The 22,230-nt window shown below is 43.0% G+C and overlaps 1 protein-coding gene and 1 long non-coding RNA gene across 2 annotated transcripts in view; one reads left to right on the top strand and one right to left on the bottom strand.

Moving 5' to 3' along the window:
- Window positions 1-22,230, bottom strand: part of efr3b.S (EFR3 homolog B S homeolog) — a 49,602-nt gene that overhangs the window by 5,129 nt on the left and 22,243 nt on the right. Inside the window, exons 5-19 of the mRNA XM_041565120.1 lie at window positions 20,262-20,383; window positions 20,017-20,166; window positions 18,348-18,482; window positions 16,774-16,852; window positions 16,465-16,600; window positions 15,717-15,878; window positions 13,683-13,794; window positions 13,526-13,577; window positions 10,561-10,733; window positions 9,593-9,668; window positions 9,186-9,347; window positions 8,980-9,111; window positions 5,854-5,921; window positions 4,226-4,353; window positions 2,038-2,129 (exon numbers count right to left, since the gene is read on the bottom strand). Coding sequence (XP_041421054.1) covers window positions 2,038-2,129; window positions 4,226-4,353; window positions 5,854-5,921; window positions 8,980-9,111; window positions 9,186-9,347; window positions 9,593-9,668; window positions 10,561-10,733; window positions 13,526-13,577; window positions 13,683-13,794; window positions 15,717-15,878; window positions 16,465-16,600; window positions 16,774-16,852; window positions 18,348-18,482; window positions 20,017-20,166; window positions 20,262-20,383 — 1,779 coding nt within the window. The remainder of the gene's footprint in view (window positions 1-2,037; window positions 2,130-4,225; window positions 4,354-5,853; window positions 5,922-8,979; window positions 9,112-9,185; window positions 9,348-9,592; window positions 9,669-10,560; window positions 10,734-13,525; window positions 13,578-13,682; window positions 13,795-15,716; window positions 15,879-16,464; window positions 16,601-16,773; window positions 16,853-18,347; window positions 18,483-20,016; window positions 20,167-20,261; window positions 20,384-22,230) is intronic.
- Window positions 15,820-20,417, top strand: LOC121394328. The gene is made up of 3 exons (XR_005961670.1): window positions 15,820-15,954; window positions 18,601-18,681; window positions 20,279-20,417. It is a non-coding gene; the product is annotated as an uncharacterized LOC121394328 (long non-coding RNA).

The following is a 22,230-nucleotide window of genomic DNA, read 5'->3' as shown; positions in this document are numbered from 1 at the left end:
AATAGCTTGGGCTTTCTAAATCTGCCTACGTGTTTGTGTAATTCCACTTCTGTATCAAGATATAAGGGTCTAAATACAAGAAATGCTATTTTGCATAATATAGGGATTTGTATCAGAAATCTATTTTATTATATTAGGTCCCTTGTGTCTAATTGCTGCCAAAACTAAAAAAATGGCTGGGAGGCTTTACTTTTCCTTTAGATAATATAATATTCACTCAAATTACTAATATTGCCTCATTCGTTAAGCTAAAACTAGTAAAATAACGCAAGTGTGAATTAAAAACTTTTTACATATAAAATTGTATAAAATACACTTTTTTGTTTAATGAGTTTTTTACTTGTTTTGTTAATGAGGCTTTTACACCTATAGGATTAGACACAAACTTGTGCCCTGAGTATAAAAGTGATTTTGCAATTGATCTGACACAGAGGGAAGAGTTATACTGAGCTTTACTCCATTTTTAAAATGTCTGGAGAAAATGTCGTTTAAAATGTTGTTTGCACCATTTTTATGTAGTTTGATAGAAAAATTCATAAAAGTGTCTGTAAACTGTCTTTCTTTCACTAAAAAATGAAAAGTGGCGGTTGAGTTGGAATTTAGGCGGATTTCTGTTTGTGAATATCGAGAAAGTATTTTACACCAGTTTACCACCACATTTACTCCAGAAATGGGCTTTCCTCTTTTGTGAATTTCCCCCTATGAGTGTGTGCCAGCATGGTTTTATGTGCAATAGATCTTGCCAGACTAACTTAATTTCTTTTTATGAGATGAGAAGGTAAGTAGAGACCTTGATTCTGGGATGGCAGTGGATGTGATTTACTTAGACTTTGGTAAAGCATTTGATACAGTGTCACACAGAAGGTTATTGGTTAAATGAAGGAATGTTGGCCTGGAACATAGTATTTGTACCTGGATAGAGAACTGGCTAAAAGATAGACTACAAAGAGTGGTGGTAAATGGAACATTTTCTAATTGGACCAGTGTTGTTAGTGGAGTACCGCAGGGCTCTGTACTAGGTCCCTTGCTTTTCAACTTGTTTATTAATGACCTGGAGGTGCCATTGAAAGTCCTGTTTCTATTTTTGCAGATGAGACTAAATTGTGCAGAACTATAGGTTCCATGCAGGATGCTGCCACTTTGCACAGTGATTTGTCTAAACTGGAAAACTGGGCAGCAAACTGGAAAATGAGGTTCAATGTTGATAAATGCAGGTTATGCACTTTGGCAAAAATAATATAAATGCAAGTTATACACTAAATGGCAGTGTGTTGGGAGTTTCCTTAAATGAGAAGGATCTTGGGGTCTTTGTAGATAACACGTTGTCTAATTCTGGGCAGTGTCATTCTGTGGCTACTAAAGCAAATAAAGTTCTTGTATAAAAAAGGGCATTAACTCAAGGGATGAAACATAATTGTGTCTCTTTATAGGTCCCTGGTGAGGCCTCATCTGGAGTATGGGGGCAGTTTTGGACTCCAGTCCTTAAGAGGGATATAAATGAGCTGGAGAGAGTGCAGAGACTAAGTGCAACTAAACTGGTTAGAGGGAGGGAAGAGTTAAATTATGAGGGGAGACTGACAAGGTTGGGGTTGTTTTCTCTGGGGGAAAAAAGGTGCTTGTGAGGGGACATGATTAGACTTTACAAGTACATTAGAGGACATTATAGACAAATAGCAGGGGACCTTTTTACCCATAAAGAGAATCACGTACCAGAGGCCTCCCCTTCAGACTAGAGGAAAAGAAGTTTCATTTAAAGGAACAGAGTAGGGGGTTCATCACAGTGAGGACAGTGAGGTTGGGGAATGCACTGCCGGGTGATGATTCAGTTAATGACTATAAGAGGGACTTGGATGAATTCTTGGACAGACATAATACAAAGGCTATTGTGATACTAAACTCTATGGTTAGTGTATGATTATATATAGTTTATGGAGGGGTCAGTGGGTGTGTAAGGATGCTGGGTTTGCATGCACATGTTTGGTTACTCATATGGTATCGGTCCATTTGGGAGGATCGGCCGTCTATTAGAGACAGTACCTCCTCCTTCTCTGGGCTGTTTCTGGACTCCACCTCAACCTGCAGAGAGATGGTTTCACCAATACTTTTTCTCTTTGACAAGCGATCCTCATCTTGGGACAAACAGAGAGAGAGAGAGAGAGAGAGAGATCAAGATGAGATTTTAGTGATCACAGAACCAGCGCTGGCCCCTGTTAGATGAAGCCACAGGTCAGTGGGCACAATGCCATCCTGACTTGTGCTACTTCATTGAGTCAGCAGTACTGAATACTGAACTATGTCTGTCCTAATGGTCAATCTGTCTATATGGACCCTACAATATGTGTGTTAGTCTGGGACTCATGCACCCTACTATATCTATGTTATTCTGGGGCTCATGCACCCTACTATATCTATGTTAGTCTGGGGCTCATGCATCCTACTATATCTATGTTAGTCTGGGGCTCATGCATCCTACTATATCTATGTTAGTCTGGGGCTTATGCACCCTACTATATCTATGTTATTCTGGGGCTCATGTACCCTACTATATCTATGTTATTCTGGGGCTCATGCACCCTACTATATCTATGTTAGTCTGGGGCTCATGCATCCTACTATATCTATGTTAGTCTGGGGCTCATGTACCCTACTATATGTATGTTATTCTGGGGCTCATGCACCCTACTATATCTATGTTAGTCTGGGGCTCATGTACCCTACTATATCTATGCTACTCTGGGGCTCATGTACCCTACTATATCTATGTTAGTCTGGGGCTCATGCATCCTACTATATCTATGCTACTCTGGGGCTCATGCACCCTACTATATCTATGTTAGTCTGGGTTCCATGCACCCTACTATATCTATGTTAGTCTGGGGCTCATGCATCCTACTATATCTATGCTACTCTGGGGCTCATGCACCCTACTATATCTATGTTAGTCTGGGGCTCATGCACACTACTATATCTATGTTAGTCTGGGTCCCATGCACCCTACTATATCTATGTTAGTCTGGGGCTCATGCATCCTACTATATCTATGCTACTCTGGGGCTCATGCACCCTACTATATCTATGTGAGTCTGGGTCCCATGCACCGTACTATATCTATGTTAGTCTGGGGCTCATGCACCCTACTATATCTATTCTAGTCTGGGCTCATGCACCCTACTATATCTATGTTAGTCTGGGGCTCATGCACCCTACTATATCTATGTTAGTCTGGGGCTCATGCACCCTACTATATCTATGTTAGTCTGGGGCTCATGTACCCTACTATATCTATGTTAGTCTGGGTCCCATGCACCCTACTATATCTATGTTAGTCTGGGGCTCATGCACCCTACTATATCTATTCTAGTCTGGGCTCATGCACCCTACTATATCTATGTTAGTCTGGGGCTCATGCACCCTACTATATCTATGTTAGTCTGGGGCTCATGCACCCTACTATATCTATGTTAGTCTGGGGCTCATGTACCCTACTATAGCTATGTTAGTCTGGGTCCCATGCACCCTACTATATCTATGTTAGTCTGGGGCTCATGCACCCTACTATATCTATGTTAGTCTGGGGCTCATGCATCCTACTATATCTATGCTACTCTGGGGCTCATGCACCCTACTATATCTATGTTAGTCTGGGGCTCATGCACACTACTATATCTATGTTAGTTTGGGGCTCATGCATCCTACTATATCTATGCTACTCTGGGGCTCATGCACCCTACTATATCTATGTTAGTCTGGGGCTCATGCACACTAATATATCTATGTTAGTCTGGGTCCCATGCACCCTACTATATCTATGCTACTCTGGGGCTTATGCACCCTACTATATGTTTGTTAGTCTGGGGCCCATGCACCCTACTATATCTATGTTAGTCTGGGGCTCGTGCACCCTACTATATCTATGTTAGTCTGGGGCTCATGCACCCTACTATATCTATTCTAGTCTGGGCTCATGCACCCTACTATATCTATGTTAGTCTGGGGCTCATGCACCCTACTATATCTATGTTAGTCTGGGGCTCATGCACCCTACTATATCTATGTTAGTCTGGGGCTCATGCACTCTACTATATCTATTCTAGTCTGGGCTCATGCACCCTACTATATCTATTCTAGTCTGGGCTCATGCACCCTACTATATCTATGTTAGTCTGGGGCTCATGCACTCAGCCAGCTGTGAGCACATAGAAACCCAAGGCACGGGGTACATTACCTGTTAGCTGGGGCACATATGGGGTGCTGAGCTTGTCCGAATTATACCCGCTTCCTCCCAGCACTTCACTGATTTTGCTCTGGAGAAACAGCAATTGTGTTTCTATGCAATCCATGTTGTTAGGCCACCTACAGATGGAAGGAGCAAAATCTGCATATGCAAATATATGCAAATAAACTGGAGCACAAAACATTCCTTCTCTGCATATGTTTACATGGGAGCTGCCATATAGCTTCTGTTAGATATTATTGCAGGGACAAAACATTCCTCCTTTCTGCATTTGACAATATGGATGTAAGCTGCCATATATACAGGGTGTTATTTGGACTCTAACAGAAATAGAAAGTGATATGGGGTGTGGAGGAATGCTGCTGTATTGCCATTATATGAGGAGAAGGATAAAATGTCTGAGCTGCGGTACAAATGGAGGAGTGGGCTGGATCCTTCTGTAAAAGCATCTGAATCATTACTGACTATTGCTCTATCTGTGCTCAATACCAGATGAATCAGTGTTTGTCAGCTTGTTTGTCTCACTGTTCTGCCTTCTGTTAACTATTATATTCACCATACAGCTACACTTCATCTGCTTTATCTCTACTATATAGAAGAAGAATAATAAGGAACATTATTATTATTATAAACAAACATCTTACAGTAAACTGTTTAGCTATCTGTATAACAGAACATTCTGTCCCAGTGACTGCACAGATCCTATCTGATCCCCATTGTAAGCAGCAGTCCTGTCCTGCTTTATGGCAGCTGAGATTCTAGCTATCTGTATAACAGAACATTCTGTCCCAGTGACTGCACAGATCCTATCTGATCCCCATTGTAAGCAGCAGTCCTGTCCTGCTTTATGGCAGCTGAGATTCTAGCTATCTGTATAACAGAACATTCTGTCCCAGTGGCTGCACAGATCTTATCTGATCCCCATTGTAAGCAGCAGTCCTGTCCTGCTTTATGGCAGCTGAGATTCTAGCTATCTGTATAACAGAGCATTCTGTCCCAGTGACTGCACAGATCCTATCTGATCCCCATTGTAAGCAGCAGTCCTGTCCTGCTTTATGGCAGCTGAGATTCTAGCTATCTGTATAACAGAACATTCTGTCCCAGTGACTGCACAGATCCTATCTGATCCCCATTGTAAGCAGCAGTCCTGCCCTGCTTTATGGCATCTTAGATTCTAGCTATCTGTATAACAGAGCATTCTGTCCCAGTGGCTGCACAGATCCTATCTGATCCCCATTGTAAGCAGCAGTCCTGTCCTGCTTTATGGCAGCTTAGATTCTAGCTATCTGTATAACAGAGCATTCTGTCCCAGTGGCTGCACAGATCCTATCTGATCCCCATTGTAAGCAGCAGTCCTGTCCTGCTTTATGGCTGAGAGTAGCAGTCATGTCAGCTTGAACTGATATAAACATGAATATGCAGATATATAAGGGTGACTGTGCAGAATATATATCTAATAAAATACAGCAAGAGCTGATAAACACTGCATATGCCGAGTCAATTAAACAGAATCAATGATTCATTCCTTTAAGTATTAAAAAGACCAATGTGATGCACATGGGATTTATATTCTACCACCCAGAGAATGTAAATTCTACTTTGCAGCCAGCGGGACTTACCGTGGTTTTTCCGTGAATATATCTTCTGGGAGTAAATACGGAGCTTCCTTCTGTCGCATTTCGATCACCTGCATTAAAGAAAATACATATTTTTCTAATAATTTGTGCTACTGAAATCCAAAGAGCAGTCTGTGAATCCAATGACTTGAGCTGATTTTGCTGTGGGAATGAATGGACTGGGTGAAAGCCAAGCCAAGTGTGTGTTTAAAGGGGCAATTATTGTAAGTGACAAGCATTTCACAACTTAAAGGTTATGTAAACATTAAAAACAAGTGAAAGTAAAATTCATGAGGGGGCAAAACTAAGCACTTCTGCATTTTTTTTTTGAAAGATGTGAGGAAGGTTATCTGAGGTTTTTCATTTTTTTCCTAAGCAGAAGAACATCAGCCTCTTTCTTTCTCCTGACAACTTCCTTGACTACTTGCTGGTCAGACTGGTGGGAAACTGACCAGCAGGTGGCGCTGTTGTAACACAATTCATTCATATTAACAGTACATGTATCCCCTAATACAGGGATCCCCAACCTTTTTCACCCATGAGCAACATTCAGATGTAAAAAGAATTGGGGAGCAACACAAGCATAAAAAATGTTCCTGGATGGAGCCAAGTAAGCACTGTGATTGGCTTTTGGTAGCCCATATGTGGACTAGCAGCCTACAGGAGACTCTGTTTACCATTACACCTGGTTTTTATACAACCAAATCTTGCCTCCAAGCCTGGAATTCAAAAATAAGCACCTGCTTTGAGGCCACTGAGAGCAACAACCAAGGGTTTGGGGAGCAACATGTTGCTCACGAGCTACTGGTTGGGGATCACTGCCCTAATATCTTGGAATTAAAAATAAATAAATAATGAATGTACATTACAGAAGTGCTTAGAATAGCCCCCTCATCAGTTTTACATTCACTTATTTTTAAGGTTTACTTATCCTTTAAGGGGGGGTGTCTATCCCCTCCTCAGTCACATCACAAGACATATCCTGCCCCATTCAGTGGCACCTCTCAAGTGGTATTAAAATAAATAACAAAAGTTGAGCTCAGGTTGGAGTGGGCACAAGTTATAAAATTCTCAACCCACGCAGAACTATTTTTTGATATTCTCTTATTTGTATACTGGGGTAAAAGTTGCTTAGAAATGGCCCTTCTATAACATACTAAACGTTAACTTAAAGGTGAACCACCCCTTTAATCTCTAGTCTTGAGTCAGTAAATGTTGCCAAACTACTGTAACTGGCAGTTGTTTTACTCTTGGGCTCTAACAACACTGGGTTCGGGAACCCTATGCAACCATTTTATTATAGGACAACCATACCTCCCAACGTTTTGAAAACAAAAAGTGTGACAAAAAAGTTGGTGCGCGTAGCACAGCAATTTTTTTTTGACCATGCCCATTTTTGTGGCCTAATTGTGGTCCCTAATTACCATGTTCATTTTAGAAAATTTGGCATGTTATGAAAGTTTGAAAATATTTCTGTGGTTTTTTTTTTATTTATTTTTTTACAGTTTTGCTAATGAAGGTGAATTGCCCTTTAAACTGTGAGTTTAACTTTTCCCAAGGGACCTGTTATCTTATATTGTTACAATTACTTATTTCCTTATCTCGAAATTGTTACAAAAGTATCTTTTTTCCAGCTATGGCTGTTCTGGGCTCTCTGCCAAAAGCCAATTAAGTTAGAAACTTTGTTTTATTTTCTGGCTGTTCAGTGCAGAGAAAAACTGGACTTTCCAGTTCAAATGAGGGACTGCGGGTTGAGCTGTCAAAAGAGGGACTGTCCCTCTAAAAACGGTACAGTTGGGAGGTATGCTTATAAACATATAAGGTAGTTTATATCAAATTAAGTGACATATTAAAAAATCTTACCAAACAGGTATATATATATATATATTTAAGTAAATATTGTCCTTTTACATATCTCCTGACCAGAAATACTGCAGCTCTAACTGTAACAGAAAGTGATCACTTGACCAGAAATACTGCAGCTCTAACTGTAACAGGAAGAGATCACCTGACCAGAAATACTGCAGCTCTAACTGTAACAGGAAGAGATCACCTGACCAGAAATACTGCAGCTCTAACTGTAACAGGAAGAGATCACCTGACCAGAAATACTGCAGCTCTAACTGTAACAGGAAGAGATCACCTGACCAGAAATACTGCAGCTCTAACTGTAACAGAAAGTGATCACCTGACCAGAAATACTGCAGCTCTTACTGTAACAGGAAGAGATCACCTGACCAGAAATACTGCAGCTCTAACTGTAACAGGAAGAGATCACCTGACCAGAAATACTGCAGCTCTAACTGTAACAGGAAGTGATCACCTGACCAGAAATACTGCAGCTCTAACTGTAACAGGAAGTGATCACCTGACCAGAAATACTGCAGCTCTAACTGTAACAGGAAGTGATCACCTGACCAGAAATACTGCAGCTCTAACTGTAACAGGAAGAGATCACCTGACCAGAAATACTGCAGCTCTAACTGTAACCGGAAGAGATCACCTGACCAGAAATACTGCAGCTCTAACTGTAACAGGAAGAGATCACCTGACCAGAAATTCCGCAGCTCTTACTGTAACAGGAAGAGATCACCTGACCAGAAATACTGCAGCTTTAACTGTAACAGGAAGAGATCCCCTGAGCAGAAATACTGCAGCTCTAACTGTAACAGGAAGAGATCACCTGACCAGAAATACTGCAGCTCTTACTGTAACAGGAAGAGATCACCTGACCAGAAATACTGCAGCTCTAACTGTAACAGGAAGAGATCACCTGACCAGAAATACTGCAGCTCTAACTGTAACAGGAAGAAGTGTGGAAGCAAAAGACACAACTCTGTCTGTTAATTGCCTCATGTGACCTAACATGTATGGTATGTTTGTGTGCACCATGAATCATAGGATCCCAGTGGACGGCCCTTATTTTTTTTAAATGGCAGTTTTCTATTTATGATTACCCAATGGCACATACTAATAAAAAAGTATATTATTATGAATTTTTTTTTTTTACATGAAGCAGGGTTTTACATATGAGCTGTTTTATGAAATATCTTTTATAGAGACCTACATTTTTTAGGGGGTATAGTTTTCCTTTAAGACAAGCAAACTGTATGAGGGAAGAGTACAGACCTCATGAACGTGCTGGCAGAAGGCGGGTACAGTGGTCAGGTTGCTGATCAGACTGAGGTAAGCGGCACAGAGGGCATGCACGGCAGATAGACAATACGCAGGGAGATTGTCCTCATTGTTTAGAGCCATCTCCTGGAACACAGGAGAGAAACTGTCATTTATAGTTAGAGACATGATGCCCAATCCAGGCAATCCTTTATCCTCACCTGCACTGCCAACACCAAGCGGATGAGATCCACCACCACGTCCTCATTGGCCAACTCAATGCTGATAATGACCAGCAGAAAATAAAGGGCCTCGTAATGAGTCTGTACGTTGCTCGGCTCATTGCAGCTCAGGTAGATGTGCCGGTACAGATGTTGAGCATGCTGGGAACAGAAGCAGAGAGAAGAGCATTGTCAGTTGGAATGGGTGCTATTCCTCTGTTGGAATGTTGGGAGTTGTGGTTTAGCAGCAGCTGGATAGCCAGTGGTTGGGTTGTCTAGTATAGAACACAGTTGGTTCCATGTGGATGATATTAAACTCCAATCACTCCCTATTGTTAGGAGCAGAAGCTGGTACTGACTCCACTTCTCCCATACTGGTACAATCCTATCACTGGGCATAGACTTACCTTCTTCATGAAGAGTGTGTCCTGCCGAGAGCACTTGTCGACCTTCAGCTTCAGCACGGCAATGTCGGGTTCTGTGCTGTAACCGTAAATCAGAATCAGACACCAAACTGTCAGTGTTCTGTGCACGGCAACTCCCACCGCTCCCTTATCACTGAGGCATTCAGGGGCCAAGAGGTAAAATAATAACATACAGGGAACCCTACCCTGCTGGTTGACTTGTAAAAATGGAGCAGACTCCAGCTGATTAACAGAAATGTCAAGTCATGGGTAGGTTAGAGATGACTTCTGCTACATCATGTCAAGAGCAGAACAAACAGTGCAGAATGGGGCAAATAAGAATGGCTTAAAGGGGAAGGAAACCTAGTCGGCGCAAACCCCCCCCTCCCGTTTGTTGCCCACCCTCCCTCCTCCCCCCTGGCCTACCCGTCCCGCTGGGCAAATGCCCCTAACTTGTTACTTACCCTTCTGCGCAGGTCCAGTCCAGGGAGTTCACCGACGACATCTTCTTCCAATCGATCTTCTTCCTGCTTTGAACGGCGCATGCGCAGTAGGATCATTTCGCCGGTACGATCTACTGCGTGACTTTTGGCACATGCGCAGTAGGCCCGTACCGGCAAAATGATCCTACTGCGCATGCGCCAAAACGCCGTTCACAGCAGGAAGAAGATTGCGTGGAAGAAGATGTCGTCTGTGAACTCCATGGACTGGACCTGCGCAGAAGGGTAAGTAACAAGTTAGGGGCATTTGCCCAGCGGGACGGGTAGGCCAGGGGGGAGGAGGGAGGGTGGGCAACAAACGGGAGGGGGGGTGGGGGGTTTGCGCCGACTAGGTTTCCTTCCCCTTTAAATTACATTCTCTTTAATTGTGCCAAGAAAAAAGCATTTTTTTTGGGGTGAAGTTCCCTTTTAAAGCCTTAATTTGTCGTCCCTCCGTCGGGTCCATGTGTTATTAAATGGCATCTCCTTTACCTGATGCTGGAGATCTTGTGTCTGTTCCCATGTCGGTCTATGAGGCAGATGAGAATTTCTAGGACAAAGAGCCGGATCTCAGCATCTTCCATGAGAGCGGAGGAGAGTAGTGGGTCCAGGAAGGAGCTGGGCAGGGCAGTCAGCATGTTGTTACACTGGAAGCCCATGGACACCTGCAGAGGTTTAGACTAATGTCATCAAAACTACATTTAAAGGGAAAGCTGAGCACTAAATAATGTGCATTTATTCTGAATCTCTTTAAATGCTTTGTTTTTGGAGTACATTATCTACAAGTGATTTGGAGGCAGCACTTTCAATTGTTTCTTATTGTAAAATATAAGGATATTATAAGTCATAGAGTAGTTCCATGACCATATACAGTAAAAGCACGAGGCCGAAGGCCTGTTAATATCCTTATATTTTCCAACAAGAGGTACTTTATTTATTATAATGCACAAGTTTTAGTGAGTCATGTGACAGAAATGACATCACTAAGCTCTGTTTATAACTGATGACGTCACTAAGAGCTCTTTATAAGGATATAATTTGCAGGATATCCATGGCTTTTGTGTATTTTATATAAAATAATGGATCTTTCCGTAATTTGGATCTTCATACCTTAAGTCTACTATAAAATCATGTTAACATTAAATGAACCCAATAGGCTGGTTTTGCCTCCAATAAGGATTAATTATATCTTAATTGGGATCAAGTACAAGCGACTGTTTGATTATTACACAGAAAAGGGAAATCCTTTTTAAAAATTTGGATTATTTGGATAAAACTGAGTCTATGGGAAACTGTATTGGGAGACTATGGGAGACTGCCTTTCCGTAATTTGGAGCTTTCTGGATAGCAGGTTTCTGGATAATGTATTCTGTACCAAAGACTAACGTTTCGGGCCTCATTGGGACCTTTTTCAAAGATAACAATATAATAATATATACCGTAATAAAATCCTTGAGAAAGGTCCTAATGAGGAAACATTGGACTTTCGTAAAATGTATCCTATATAATAAAATCCAAGTGTCTCTGCGTCCAGTCCGTCCCTGTGTCCGTGTAAATGCGCTACTGTGCATGTGCCCCGCGGAAGGGGGGATTGGATGATCATTTACCAGGAAGCACAACACATGATTGATAAGAGCCAGCGGCTGTGCATCCAGTGCCCGGGGAGGCGCCACTCCTAGCGCTCAAGTTTGTGCTCCGGGGAGAGACACCGGGGAGAGACTTAAATTGCAGATTACTTGCAGCCAGGCAGCAGTCAGATTGACAGAATTACCCTGTGCGATCTGTGGCGTGCTCAATCCTCTCTCACAGACGCGTACTGTATGGCCACACGCTGAGTGACGTCGTGTGGACGCCGACGTCGTCGCGTGTTGTGTGCGTAGGCGCTACATGGTCACGTTCCGCGCACTACAAGGGAAAATTTTCGTTCTGACCCCCAGGGATATAGTAGGACCGGGGGGATATAGTAGGACCGGGGGGGATATAGTAGGACCGGGGGGGATATAGTAGCACTGGGGGGATATAGTAGCACTGGGGGGGATATAGTAGGACCCGGGGGATATAGTAGCACTGGGGGGATATAGTAGGACCGGGACCGGGGGGGATATAGTAGCACTGGGGGGATATAGTAGCACTGGGGGGATATAGTAGCACTGGGGGGGATATAGTAGGACCGGGGGGAATATAATAGGACCGGGGGGGATATAGTAGGACCGGGGGGATATAGTAGGACCGGGGGGGGATATAGCAGGACCGGGGGGATATAGCAGGACTGGGGGGATATAGCCGGACCGGGGGGATTAGCAAAACTGGGGGATATAGCAGGACCTGGGGGATATAGTAGGACTGGGGGATATAGTAGGACCGGGGGGGATATAGGTAGGACCGGGGGGATATAGTTGGACCCGGGGGGATATAGTAGGACCGGGGGGGATATAGTAGAACCGGGGGGGGATATAGTAGGACCGGGGGGGATATAGTAGGACCGGGGGGATATAGTAGGACCGGGGGGGGATATAGTAGGACCGGGGGGATATAGTAGGACCGGGGGGATATAGTAGGACCAGGGGGGGATATAGTAGGACCGGGGGGGGATATAGTAGGACCAGGGGATATAGTAGGACCAGGGGGATAAAGAAGCAGTGGCGGATGTGGGGAAGCAGGAAGCATCGGGGGAGATAAACACATTGTCTCAGGTGACAGGGAGACTGTTGGGGGTACAATAACAATCCTATCCTATATAATAAAGTTCAAGTGTCTCTGCGTCCAGTCCCTGTGTCCGTGGAATTGCGCTACTGCGCATGTGCCCCACGGACCGTCTCTGGCGAATTTCCGCTAACGTCTCTGGCGAATTTACGCTAGCGAAGTAGATAGACGCCAACCAGAGCGTAAATTCGCACTTTAGTGAATTTGCGTAGCGCAGGCAAAAATTCGCCTCGCAAAGTGCGGCGAATGCTCGCGAAGCCTGCGCTAGCGATTTTCCGGCACCATGTGACAGAGGAGCAGCTCGAGCTGTGGCATGTGTGACCCGGGGAGTCCGGGGCGCAGTCAGTAAAGGTAAATGGGGGGTCGGGGTTGAGAGAGACTTCCACCAGCTCCTCACAGAGCGTCTTGCCTCTTTACCGTCTCTGGCAAATGTTTGACTACATATGTTCTAGCGCCCGTTAATTTAACGGGCTTAATGTCTAGTTGATAATAAAAGGCTAAAAGTTTTTTTTATAAAGGCTATGCATTTGCCATCTAACTGCAGACAGCAGGGTTGGACTGGCCAATGGGATACCAGGATAGATCCTGTTGGGCACTTTTCTCCTGCCTACAGAAGGAGTCATTCAATCCAACGTCAATCTGGCCGCACCTCCAGGGCTAAATTAAAGATTGGAGTCAGTTGGAGCCAAATTGATTTGGGTGGAGTAAGTAGTTAAAGAGTGTGGTGTGATGGAGCAGATATGGCAGACAGTACCTGGAGGAGGGATTTCAGCAGCATGATCTGGGTTAACCGGTTCCTGTTTTCCCTGAAATCAGAGAAAGTCACCGATTCATATAAAGGAATAACCAGGGAATCATTTAAGATCAATTATCCTTTTTTTTAAAACTTAAGAATGTTTGGATGGACTCACCCGGCTTTGCCAATGTCCATGGCGTGGTGCAGAGAGGGCAGCGGCACTTTGCCCATAATAAACAGCATGACTTCTGATCGCTGGTAGATTGGCAGGGTACTGGCAAAGGAACCTAAAGCAAATGAAAGCTGTAAGTCATCCAATAACATATCATCATTATATACATACTGTATATATATATATTTATGTCACGCCAAAGCAGTATTGCTCTGGCATCATGAGGGTTGGGTTGGATATCCCAGCAGGGGGCTGTGGAAAGTTGACCCCCTTATCTGGCCAATAGGACAATTCGGAGCCAGACTATTTGGGCAAGAAAGCAGGTTTATTTGACCTGGTGATCAAAGAATGGAGCTGTGAACCAAGAGCAGCAGGGGAAGCAGTTATGAAAAATATGTGGATTATAGGAAGGCATCCAAATCCCCTCTAATATAGGGATCACCCCTAATAAACCACATATTGGTTATGAGGAGGTCACATGCTTCCTAATGATACCAAACAGGGCCAGCCAATACCTGTCAGTTAGGAGGGACGGTTCCTGGGGAACTGGAACATGAGACACCCCTCGTGTTTGGTATCATTCTGATCGCCCACATATGGATCACAGCATTCCCATTCCCACTGGGTGCTGGCAAGTACCAATTTTATATTGGGGAATCTGGCCTGAAAATAACAACCCCCTACAGGAGGTCATAATGACACGTTCCTGGGCACTCCTCCATCATTCATAAGGTAATGAGGTGAATGTCCCAGCAGACAATAAAAAGGTGACAAACCCAGTACAACCCTATGTCATACAAGGAGGTTCCATATCCATGGATTTAATGTCCAGTGTTTCCCAACTCTTGTCTCAGAGGACACAACTGGAAATTCCTAAACTTGGTGAAGTACCTAGGGGTTTCCTAGTGTTTTATTCCCTTTTATTTTATGTACTGTTTTTGCAATACTATGTTTACTGTATGTCTTCTTTATAACATATTTTTATATACATGCACTGTTTACTGCGGTAATATTAAATATAAAATGTAATACGCTTTGTCCTTTTGCTCTAAGAACTCTTAGGGGCAGATTTACTAAAGTGACTAATGCTGGCGACTATTCGTCAGCGTTTACCGCTTTCAGGCACTTTGCCAACTTACTAACGGGCACAGGCGTAACTTCGCTAGCGAAAGAGATGGACGCTAGCGGTTACTCTCACTCTATCACCAAGCGGATATTCGCCTGGTGAAGTGTTGCGATGGCTGTGAAGCCGTTGCTGGTGAATTTTCGCTGCTTAGTAAATTGACCCCATAGCGTGTATGAATGCTTGTGTCATGCTAATTAACTAGTGGAATGCTAATAGGAGAAGGTGTTTGAATGTACATTAACCTTTCGACTGCTGGAGTACTTGTGAATTAGTAGAACCCTGACTATAGTTAAAGCGCCTGATACATTGGTTATTAAAGGATAAGTAAACCTTTAAAATAAGTGAAGGTAAAATGGATGAGGGGGCTATTCTAAGCACTTCTGCAATGTACATTCATTATTTATTTTCTTTTAATTCCAAGATATTAAGGGATACATGTACTGTTAATATGAATGAATTGTGTTACAACAGCGCCACCTGCTGGTCAGTTTCCCACCAGTCTGACCAGCAAATAGTCAAGGAAGTTGTCAGGAGAAAGAAAGAGGCTGATGTTCTTCTGCTTAGGAAAGATGTCTGATCCTAAACAGAAGAACATCAGCCTCTTGCTTTCTCCTGACAACTGTCACACACAATTGTGTGACATACACAATGGTGTTGGAAGCCAGAACCAGCAGTGGAGACAATAGTAAGGGACAGACAGACACTGCTGTCAATAGCAACTACATTTATACAGAACTATAAACCCAATGAGAATGAGGAGTGGATGGATATTTTTAAATTGCTTAGAATTACATTTTGTATTATTAGCAAAATGGGCCAAGTTCCCCTTTACTATGTTTTAATATCTGTCCTTCTTCGGTCTACTGGCAGCCCCCAATCCTTATTCGTAACATTCCCAGAATCCTTTGCACCTATTGTCTTGATTACAGCCTCTTGGAACATCCTCTCCTCGTGCTCCTTGATGATTTTGGTGCCGATGTTGACGGCAGAGTCGTAGGTGCCGGTGAGCTCGTAGTCAATACTGAGTCGTAACTGACGGAGGAGGGTGTTAAACACTTCTAATACGGTGGGACCTGAGGTGGGAGAGAGGGACCCTGCTGTTAGTGATGTCATATACATTTGTATACGGATCAGTCTGCAGTTAAGTAGGTAAGTAACGGGGAGTAGAGATGGGCGAATTTGCGCCGTTTCGCTTCGCCGAAAAATTAGCGAATTTCGCGTGAAATTCGCAAATCGGCGAAAAATTCGCAAAACAGCGCCGGCGTCTCGTTTTTAATGCCAGCGCCCGTTTTTTGAGGGGGAATTTTCGCGGGCGTTTGGCGAATTTATTCGCCGCGAATACATTCGCCCATCACTAACGGGGAGTTATAGTGGAATCAAGCTACGGGGCAGGAGGATGGAGAATGTAAAGGAGATATACATATAAATTGCAATACATTTCCCATGAGTCACTGCTGACTTCTATTAGGGAGAAGAATATAGTACACTCCAGCAGCCATCAGAGGATAGATGCACAGACCTGGCCTATGGAGTGTAGCAAATGCTCTGCTGGATGAATATAGAACAACAATGTACAACTCTTTGGGGCAATGAAGAGCAGTAAATAAGATATGGCACAGGGAGCAGTGTTTAATCGCATCTGACACTTGAGATACCCACCTACAGATCCGCTGGCAGCTATAACTGCCGCCTCCGACAGAACCTCCACAATCCCCGCTCTCACCGTCGCTGCACTTTTACTGTTTGTGTCCAGGTGGCCCAGGAGCTGCTGGATTACCAGATGGGAGTGCTGGGGCTAAAATATATCCAAATAAAGATTAGTGTCGCTCCGGAATGTCATGTAGTAACATGGGGCCTATTTACTCCTTCCAGTTACACCAAGGAAACAATCTACTGACATTAGAATGCTAAAAGCTCTTGTCTGCATCTCATGTGACTGAGCAAAGCCATCAAATCAGTGATTCCCACCTGTATAGAGAACATGATGATCTTAAAGCATCGGATGGCGAACACCTTGGGCTCCCACAGAGAATGGTTATCCAAATGCCTGCAGAACAGAAAGAAACAAGGCTGAGTTATACAGGGAACTCTGAGTATCACTCATGTATTATAAGGGATAATGTACCCCCTACTGTAAATGATAAGGATATTAGAAGTCACTGAGGGGTTGTTCTGTGACCATATAAAGACACAAGGCTGCAGGCTGAGTTATACAGGGAACTCTGAGTATCACTCATGTATTATAAGGGATAATGTACCCCCTACTGTAAATGATAAGGATATTAGAAGTCACTGAGGGGTTGTTCTGTGACCATATAAAGGCACAAGGCTGCAGGCTGAGTTATACAGGGAACTCTGAGTATCACTCATGTATTATAAGGGATAATGTACCCCCTACTGTAAATGATAAGGATATTAGAAGTCACTGAGGGGTTGTTCTGTGACCATATAAAGGCACAAGGCTGCAGGCTGAGTTATACAGGGAACTCTGAGTATCACTCATGTATTATAAGGGATAATGTACCCCCTACTGTAAATGATAAGGATATTAGAAGTCACTGAGGGGTTGTTCTGTGACCATATAAAGGCACAAGGCTGCAGGCTGAGTTATACAGGGAACGCTGAGTATCACTCATGTATTATAAGGGATAATGTACCCCCTACTGTAAATGATAAGGATATTAGAAGTCACTGAGGGGTTGTTCTGTGACCATATAAAGGCACAAGGCTGCAGGCTGAGTTATACAGGGAACTCTGAGTATCACTCATGTATTATAAGGGATAATGTACCCCCTACTGTAAATGATAAGGATATTAGAAGTCACTGAGGGGTTGTTCTGTGACTATATAAAGGCACAAGGCTGCAGGCTGAGTTATACAGGGAACTCTGAGTATCACTCGTCTATTATAAGGGATAATATACCCCCTACTGTAAATTATAAGGATATTAGAAGTCACTGAGGGGTTGTTCTGTGACCATATAAAGGCACAAGGCTGCAGGCTGAGTTATACAGGGAACTCTGAGTATCACTCATGTATTATAAGGGATAATGTACCCCCTACTGTAAATAATAAGGATATTAGAAGTCACTGAGGGGTTGTTCTGTGACCATATAAAGGCACAAGGCTGCAGGCTGAGTTATACAGGGAACTCTGAGTATCACTCATGTATTATAAGGGATATTGTACCCCCTACTGTAAATGATAAGGATATTAGAAGTCACTGAGGGGTTGTTCTGTGACCATATAAAGGCACAAGGCTGCAGGCTGAGTTATACAGGGAACTCTGAGTATCACTCATGTATTATAAGGGATAATGTACCCCCTACTGTAAATGATAAGGATATTAGAAGTCACTGAGGGGTTGTTCTGTGACCATATAAAGGCACAAGGCTGCAGGCTGAGTAATACAGGGAACTCTGAGTATCACTCATGTATTATAAGGGATAATGTACCCCCTACTGTAAATGATAAGGATATAAGAAGCCACAGAAGGGTTAGGTTTGATGACAGTTAAACATGGTGGCTATATATTTACTTACATTAGGAGAGGCTTGATGGCGTTCTTGATGTTCCCATAGGCCGCTCTCCCCAGTAACTCCCGGAGGCACCTCTCTGCTAGTTCTGCTGGATTCTCCTTTTCTTTCTCACTAGTCTGAAGTGGAGACGGTGATCGGCTGGAATGACCATGAGATATTGATAAATGCATCACATATGGCAGGATACAGTTCAAGTGGGACACAAAACTTTATAACATAAGAAATCTGGTTTTATTATTCCTAATGTTATTTACAGGTCTGTGAATCTGCCGCTGAAGTTCCCAAACTGAGGGTCCAAAGCAGTGGATCTTGGAGCCCAGAGTGAAGGCCAGTAAAAGTGAGTATTGGGGTAAGCCCAGGTCTACACTAGGTAACCTGTAACCTTGAAGGAAAAGGGGTCAAATGTTGTACAGGTATGGGATCCGTTATCCGGAAACCCATTATACAGAAAGCTCCGCATTACAAGATTGTTTCCCATAGGCTCCATTATAAAAAATAATCACATTTTCAAAAAATTATTCCCTTTTCTCTGTAATAATAAAACACTTGATCCCAACTTAGATATAATTAAAGGAAAACTATACCCCCCAAACAATGTAGGTCTCTATAAAAAGATATTGCATAAAACAGATCATATGTAAAACCCTGCTTCATGTAAATAAACCATTTTCATAATAATATACTTTTCTAGTAGTATGTGCCATTGGGTAATCATAAATAGAAAATTGCCATTTTAAAAAATAAGGGCCGCCCCCTGGGATCGTAGGATTCACTGTACTCACAAACAAACCAACAAACCATAAATGTTAGGTCACATGAGCCAATTAACAGACAGAGTTGTGTCTTTTGCTTCCACACTTCTTCCTGTTACAGTTAGAGCTGCAGTATTTCTGGTCAGGTGATCTCTTCCTGTTACAGTTAGAGCTGCAGTATTTCTGGTCAGGTGATCTCTTCCTGTTACAGTTAGAGCTGCAGTATTTCTGGTCAGGGGATCTCTTCCTGTTACAGTTAGAGCTGGAGTATTTCTGGTCAGGTGATCTCTTCCTGTTACAGTTAGAGCTACAGTATTTCTGGTCAGATGATCTCTTCCTGTTACAGTTAGAGCTGGAGTATTTCTGGTCAGGTGATCTCTTCCTGTTACAGTTAGAGCTGCAGTATTTCTGGTCAGGTGATCTCTGAGGCAGCACACAGACCATCACGAAATGGTGGCTCAAGGCAAGAGATGTATATGGGCAATATTTACTTAAATATATATTCGAGTTTGTGAGATTCTTTAATATGCCACTTAATATGATATGAACTATCTGTTGCTTAAGTGTTCATTTTGGGGGTGTAGTTTTCCTTTTATCCTTATTGGAGGCAAAACCAGCCTATTGGGTTTATTTCACGTTTATATGATTTTCTAGTAGACTTAAGGTATGAAGATCCAAATTACAGAAAGATCAGTTATCCAGAAAACCCCAGGTCCCGAGCATTCTGGATAACAGGTCCCATACCTGTACTATTAAGGGGGTTGTGAGCCTAATATGGCTGTAAAATGCTGATATTAATCATATGAGCAGATACTACCCAGAATTCACTGAAATGGAAATATGGCGGCAGCACAACTTTTAGCAAAGGAAATAAAATTCCCACTGGCACAAATACGCAGTAGCGGCCATATTGCTCTCACCTTTCTGTCTCTTCCACTTGCTGGAGGTTGTACAGCAGAGATGGCACAATCTTGTCCATGTGTTGGGTCTCCCAGATATTGGCCTGAAGTTCATCATTCACAGTTTTCCTCACGACTCCCTGCAAGCCTTTGATCCCTGCCATGCGAATCCTTGCAATCAAAAAATGAAGGGGAAAGAGTGCTGTGTAACCGGGCAGAATAAACCATGGCATGAGTATACAATACAAGCCCTACTAGTTAATTACTTTGTCCTGATCTCCAGGTCGTCGTGGCTTGAGTGGCACATCTCGCTGAAACGTGAGACGAAGAAGTCGTAGCTGCGGTGGTACGATGGCGTGTCCTCCTCTATATTGGCAAACTTTACAAACTGCAACAGAGCGAGAGCCCAAATTACTAACTCTGCCATGAGAGGCTGGTTAAATTGGTCTTCACCTTTAAATAAAATTTTAGTTTGATGTAGAGAGGGATATTGTGAGCAATTGGTTTTCACTTTTTATTATTTGAGTTATTTAGCTTTTTATTCAGCAGCTCTCCAGTTTGTAATTTCAGCAATCTGGTTGCTAGGGCCAAAATTACCCTAGCAACCAAGCTCTGATTTGATAAAGAGACTGGAATATGAATAGGAGAGGCCTGAATAGAAAGATGAGATATAAACAGTAGCAATAACAATAAACTTGTAGCCTTACAAATAGGGTCAGTGACTATTTGAAAGCAGAAGAAGGCAAGTAATTAAAAAACTATAAACAAGTAAAAATTAAGGCCAATTCAAAAGATGCTTAGAATCAGCCGTTCTATAACCGAATAAAAGTTAACTTAAAGGTGAACCACTCCTTTAAACCAGGGATCACCAGGTATATTCATGTGAGTAGGGTTCTCTAGAGAGCATAACCCATACCTCCCAACAATTTGGAAATAAAAAGAGAGATGAAAAATTCTTTTGCATGAAGTGCAGCAATTTTTTTGACCACACCCATTTTGTGGCCACACCCCCTAATTACCATGTTCATTTTACAAAGTTTGGCAGGTTATAAATATGTAAAAATATTTCTCCTTATCTAAACTGTTAAAATTACTTATTATTGTTACTTAAAATTGTTATAAAGTATCTTAGTTGCACCTGTTAGCTGTAGTCGCCTCTCTGCCAAAAGCCAATTACAGTAAGTGAGAAACTTTGTTTCTTTTTCTGGCTGTTCAGTGCAGAGAAAAGAGGGACTTTCCAGTACAAATGAGGGACTGCGGGTTGAGCTGAAAAAGGGACAGTTGGGAGGTATGAAAACCTATTGTTTTTTTTCATTTACCATTTGAATATTATTCATGCAGAACATAAAGAGATGGAGGTATAACTGCGGATCCTTCCTGACTATGCCCAGATTATGGAAAACTCCACCCCATCCAGACACCAAAATGACAGCCCCTTTCATGGCCCGTGAATTTTACCTTTTCTATCTCTGGGTCCCCCGTTGCCGCTGGGCCAATTGCAGTAGCCCTGTACCCCCCTGATGGTAGCCTTGACAGTGAGTCAATTCTAGGGATGCACCGAATCCAGGATTCGGCCTTTTTCAGCAGGATTCTGATTCGGCCGAATCCTTCTGCCAGGCCGAACCGAATCTGAGCCCTAATTTGCATATACAAATTAGGGGCGGGGCGGGAAATCACGTGACTTTTTGTCAGAAAACAAGGAAGTAAAACATTTTTCCCCTTCCCACCCCTAATTTTCATATGCAAATTAGGGTTCGGATTCTTTCACGAAGGATTCGGGGGTTCGGCCGAATCCAAAATAGTGGATTCGGTGCATCCCTAGTCAATTCTGAGGCTACATTTACTATTCAAGCATTACTTACACGGACTAAACATACTCTATTTATATCTGTATAACCTGCGTATGGTCAGTGCAGTTTGGGTTTAGTCTGAGCACAATAAGCACAGTCAGGGGCATTTCGGGGTCCCATGCCATATAGCCCCCACCCGGTGCATACCATTCCCAGCACCGGAGTGGGTGTAGGGGGGCTGCATCACTAGTGTAGATTGAGAGCGTAATTGCAATCTCTGCACTAGCAGAGCCAAAATACAGATTTAAAAATCTGAATTTCGGCTCCTAGGAGCGGCTTTTTTGCTGCTGACTCGTGGGTGCTGAGTTTCTCAACATGCCTCATGGCAGCAGCGTCCCTGAGCTGAGAGTATTGCCAGTGAGCTGGTGTAGAGTGAGCAAAGTCA

Source organism: Xenopus laevis, chromosome 5S (assembly GCF_017654675.1).
Source record: "Xenopus laevis strain J_2021 chromosome 5S, Xenopus_laevis_v10.1, whole genome shotgun sequence".
Taxonomy (NCBI): domain Eukaryota; kingdom Metazoa; phylum Chordata; class Amphibia; order Anura; family Pipidae; genus Xenopus; species Xenopus laevis.
This window is presented reverse-complemented; position numbering and strand designations above follow the sequence as displayed.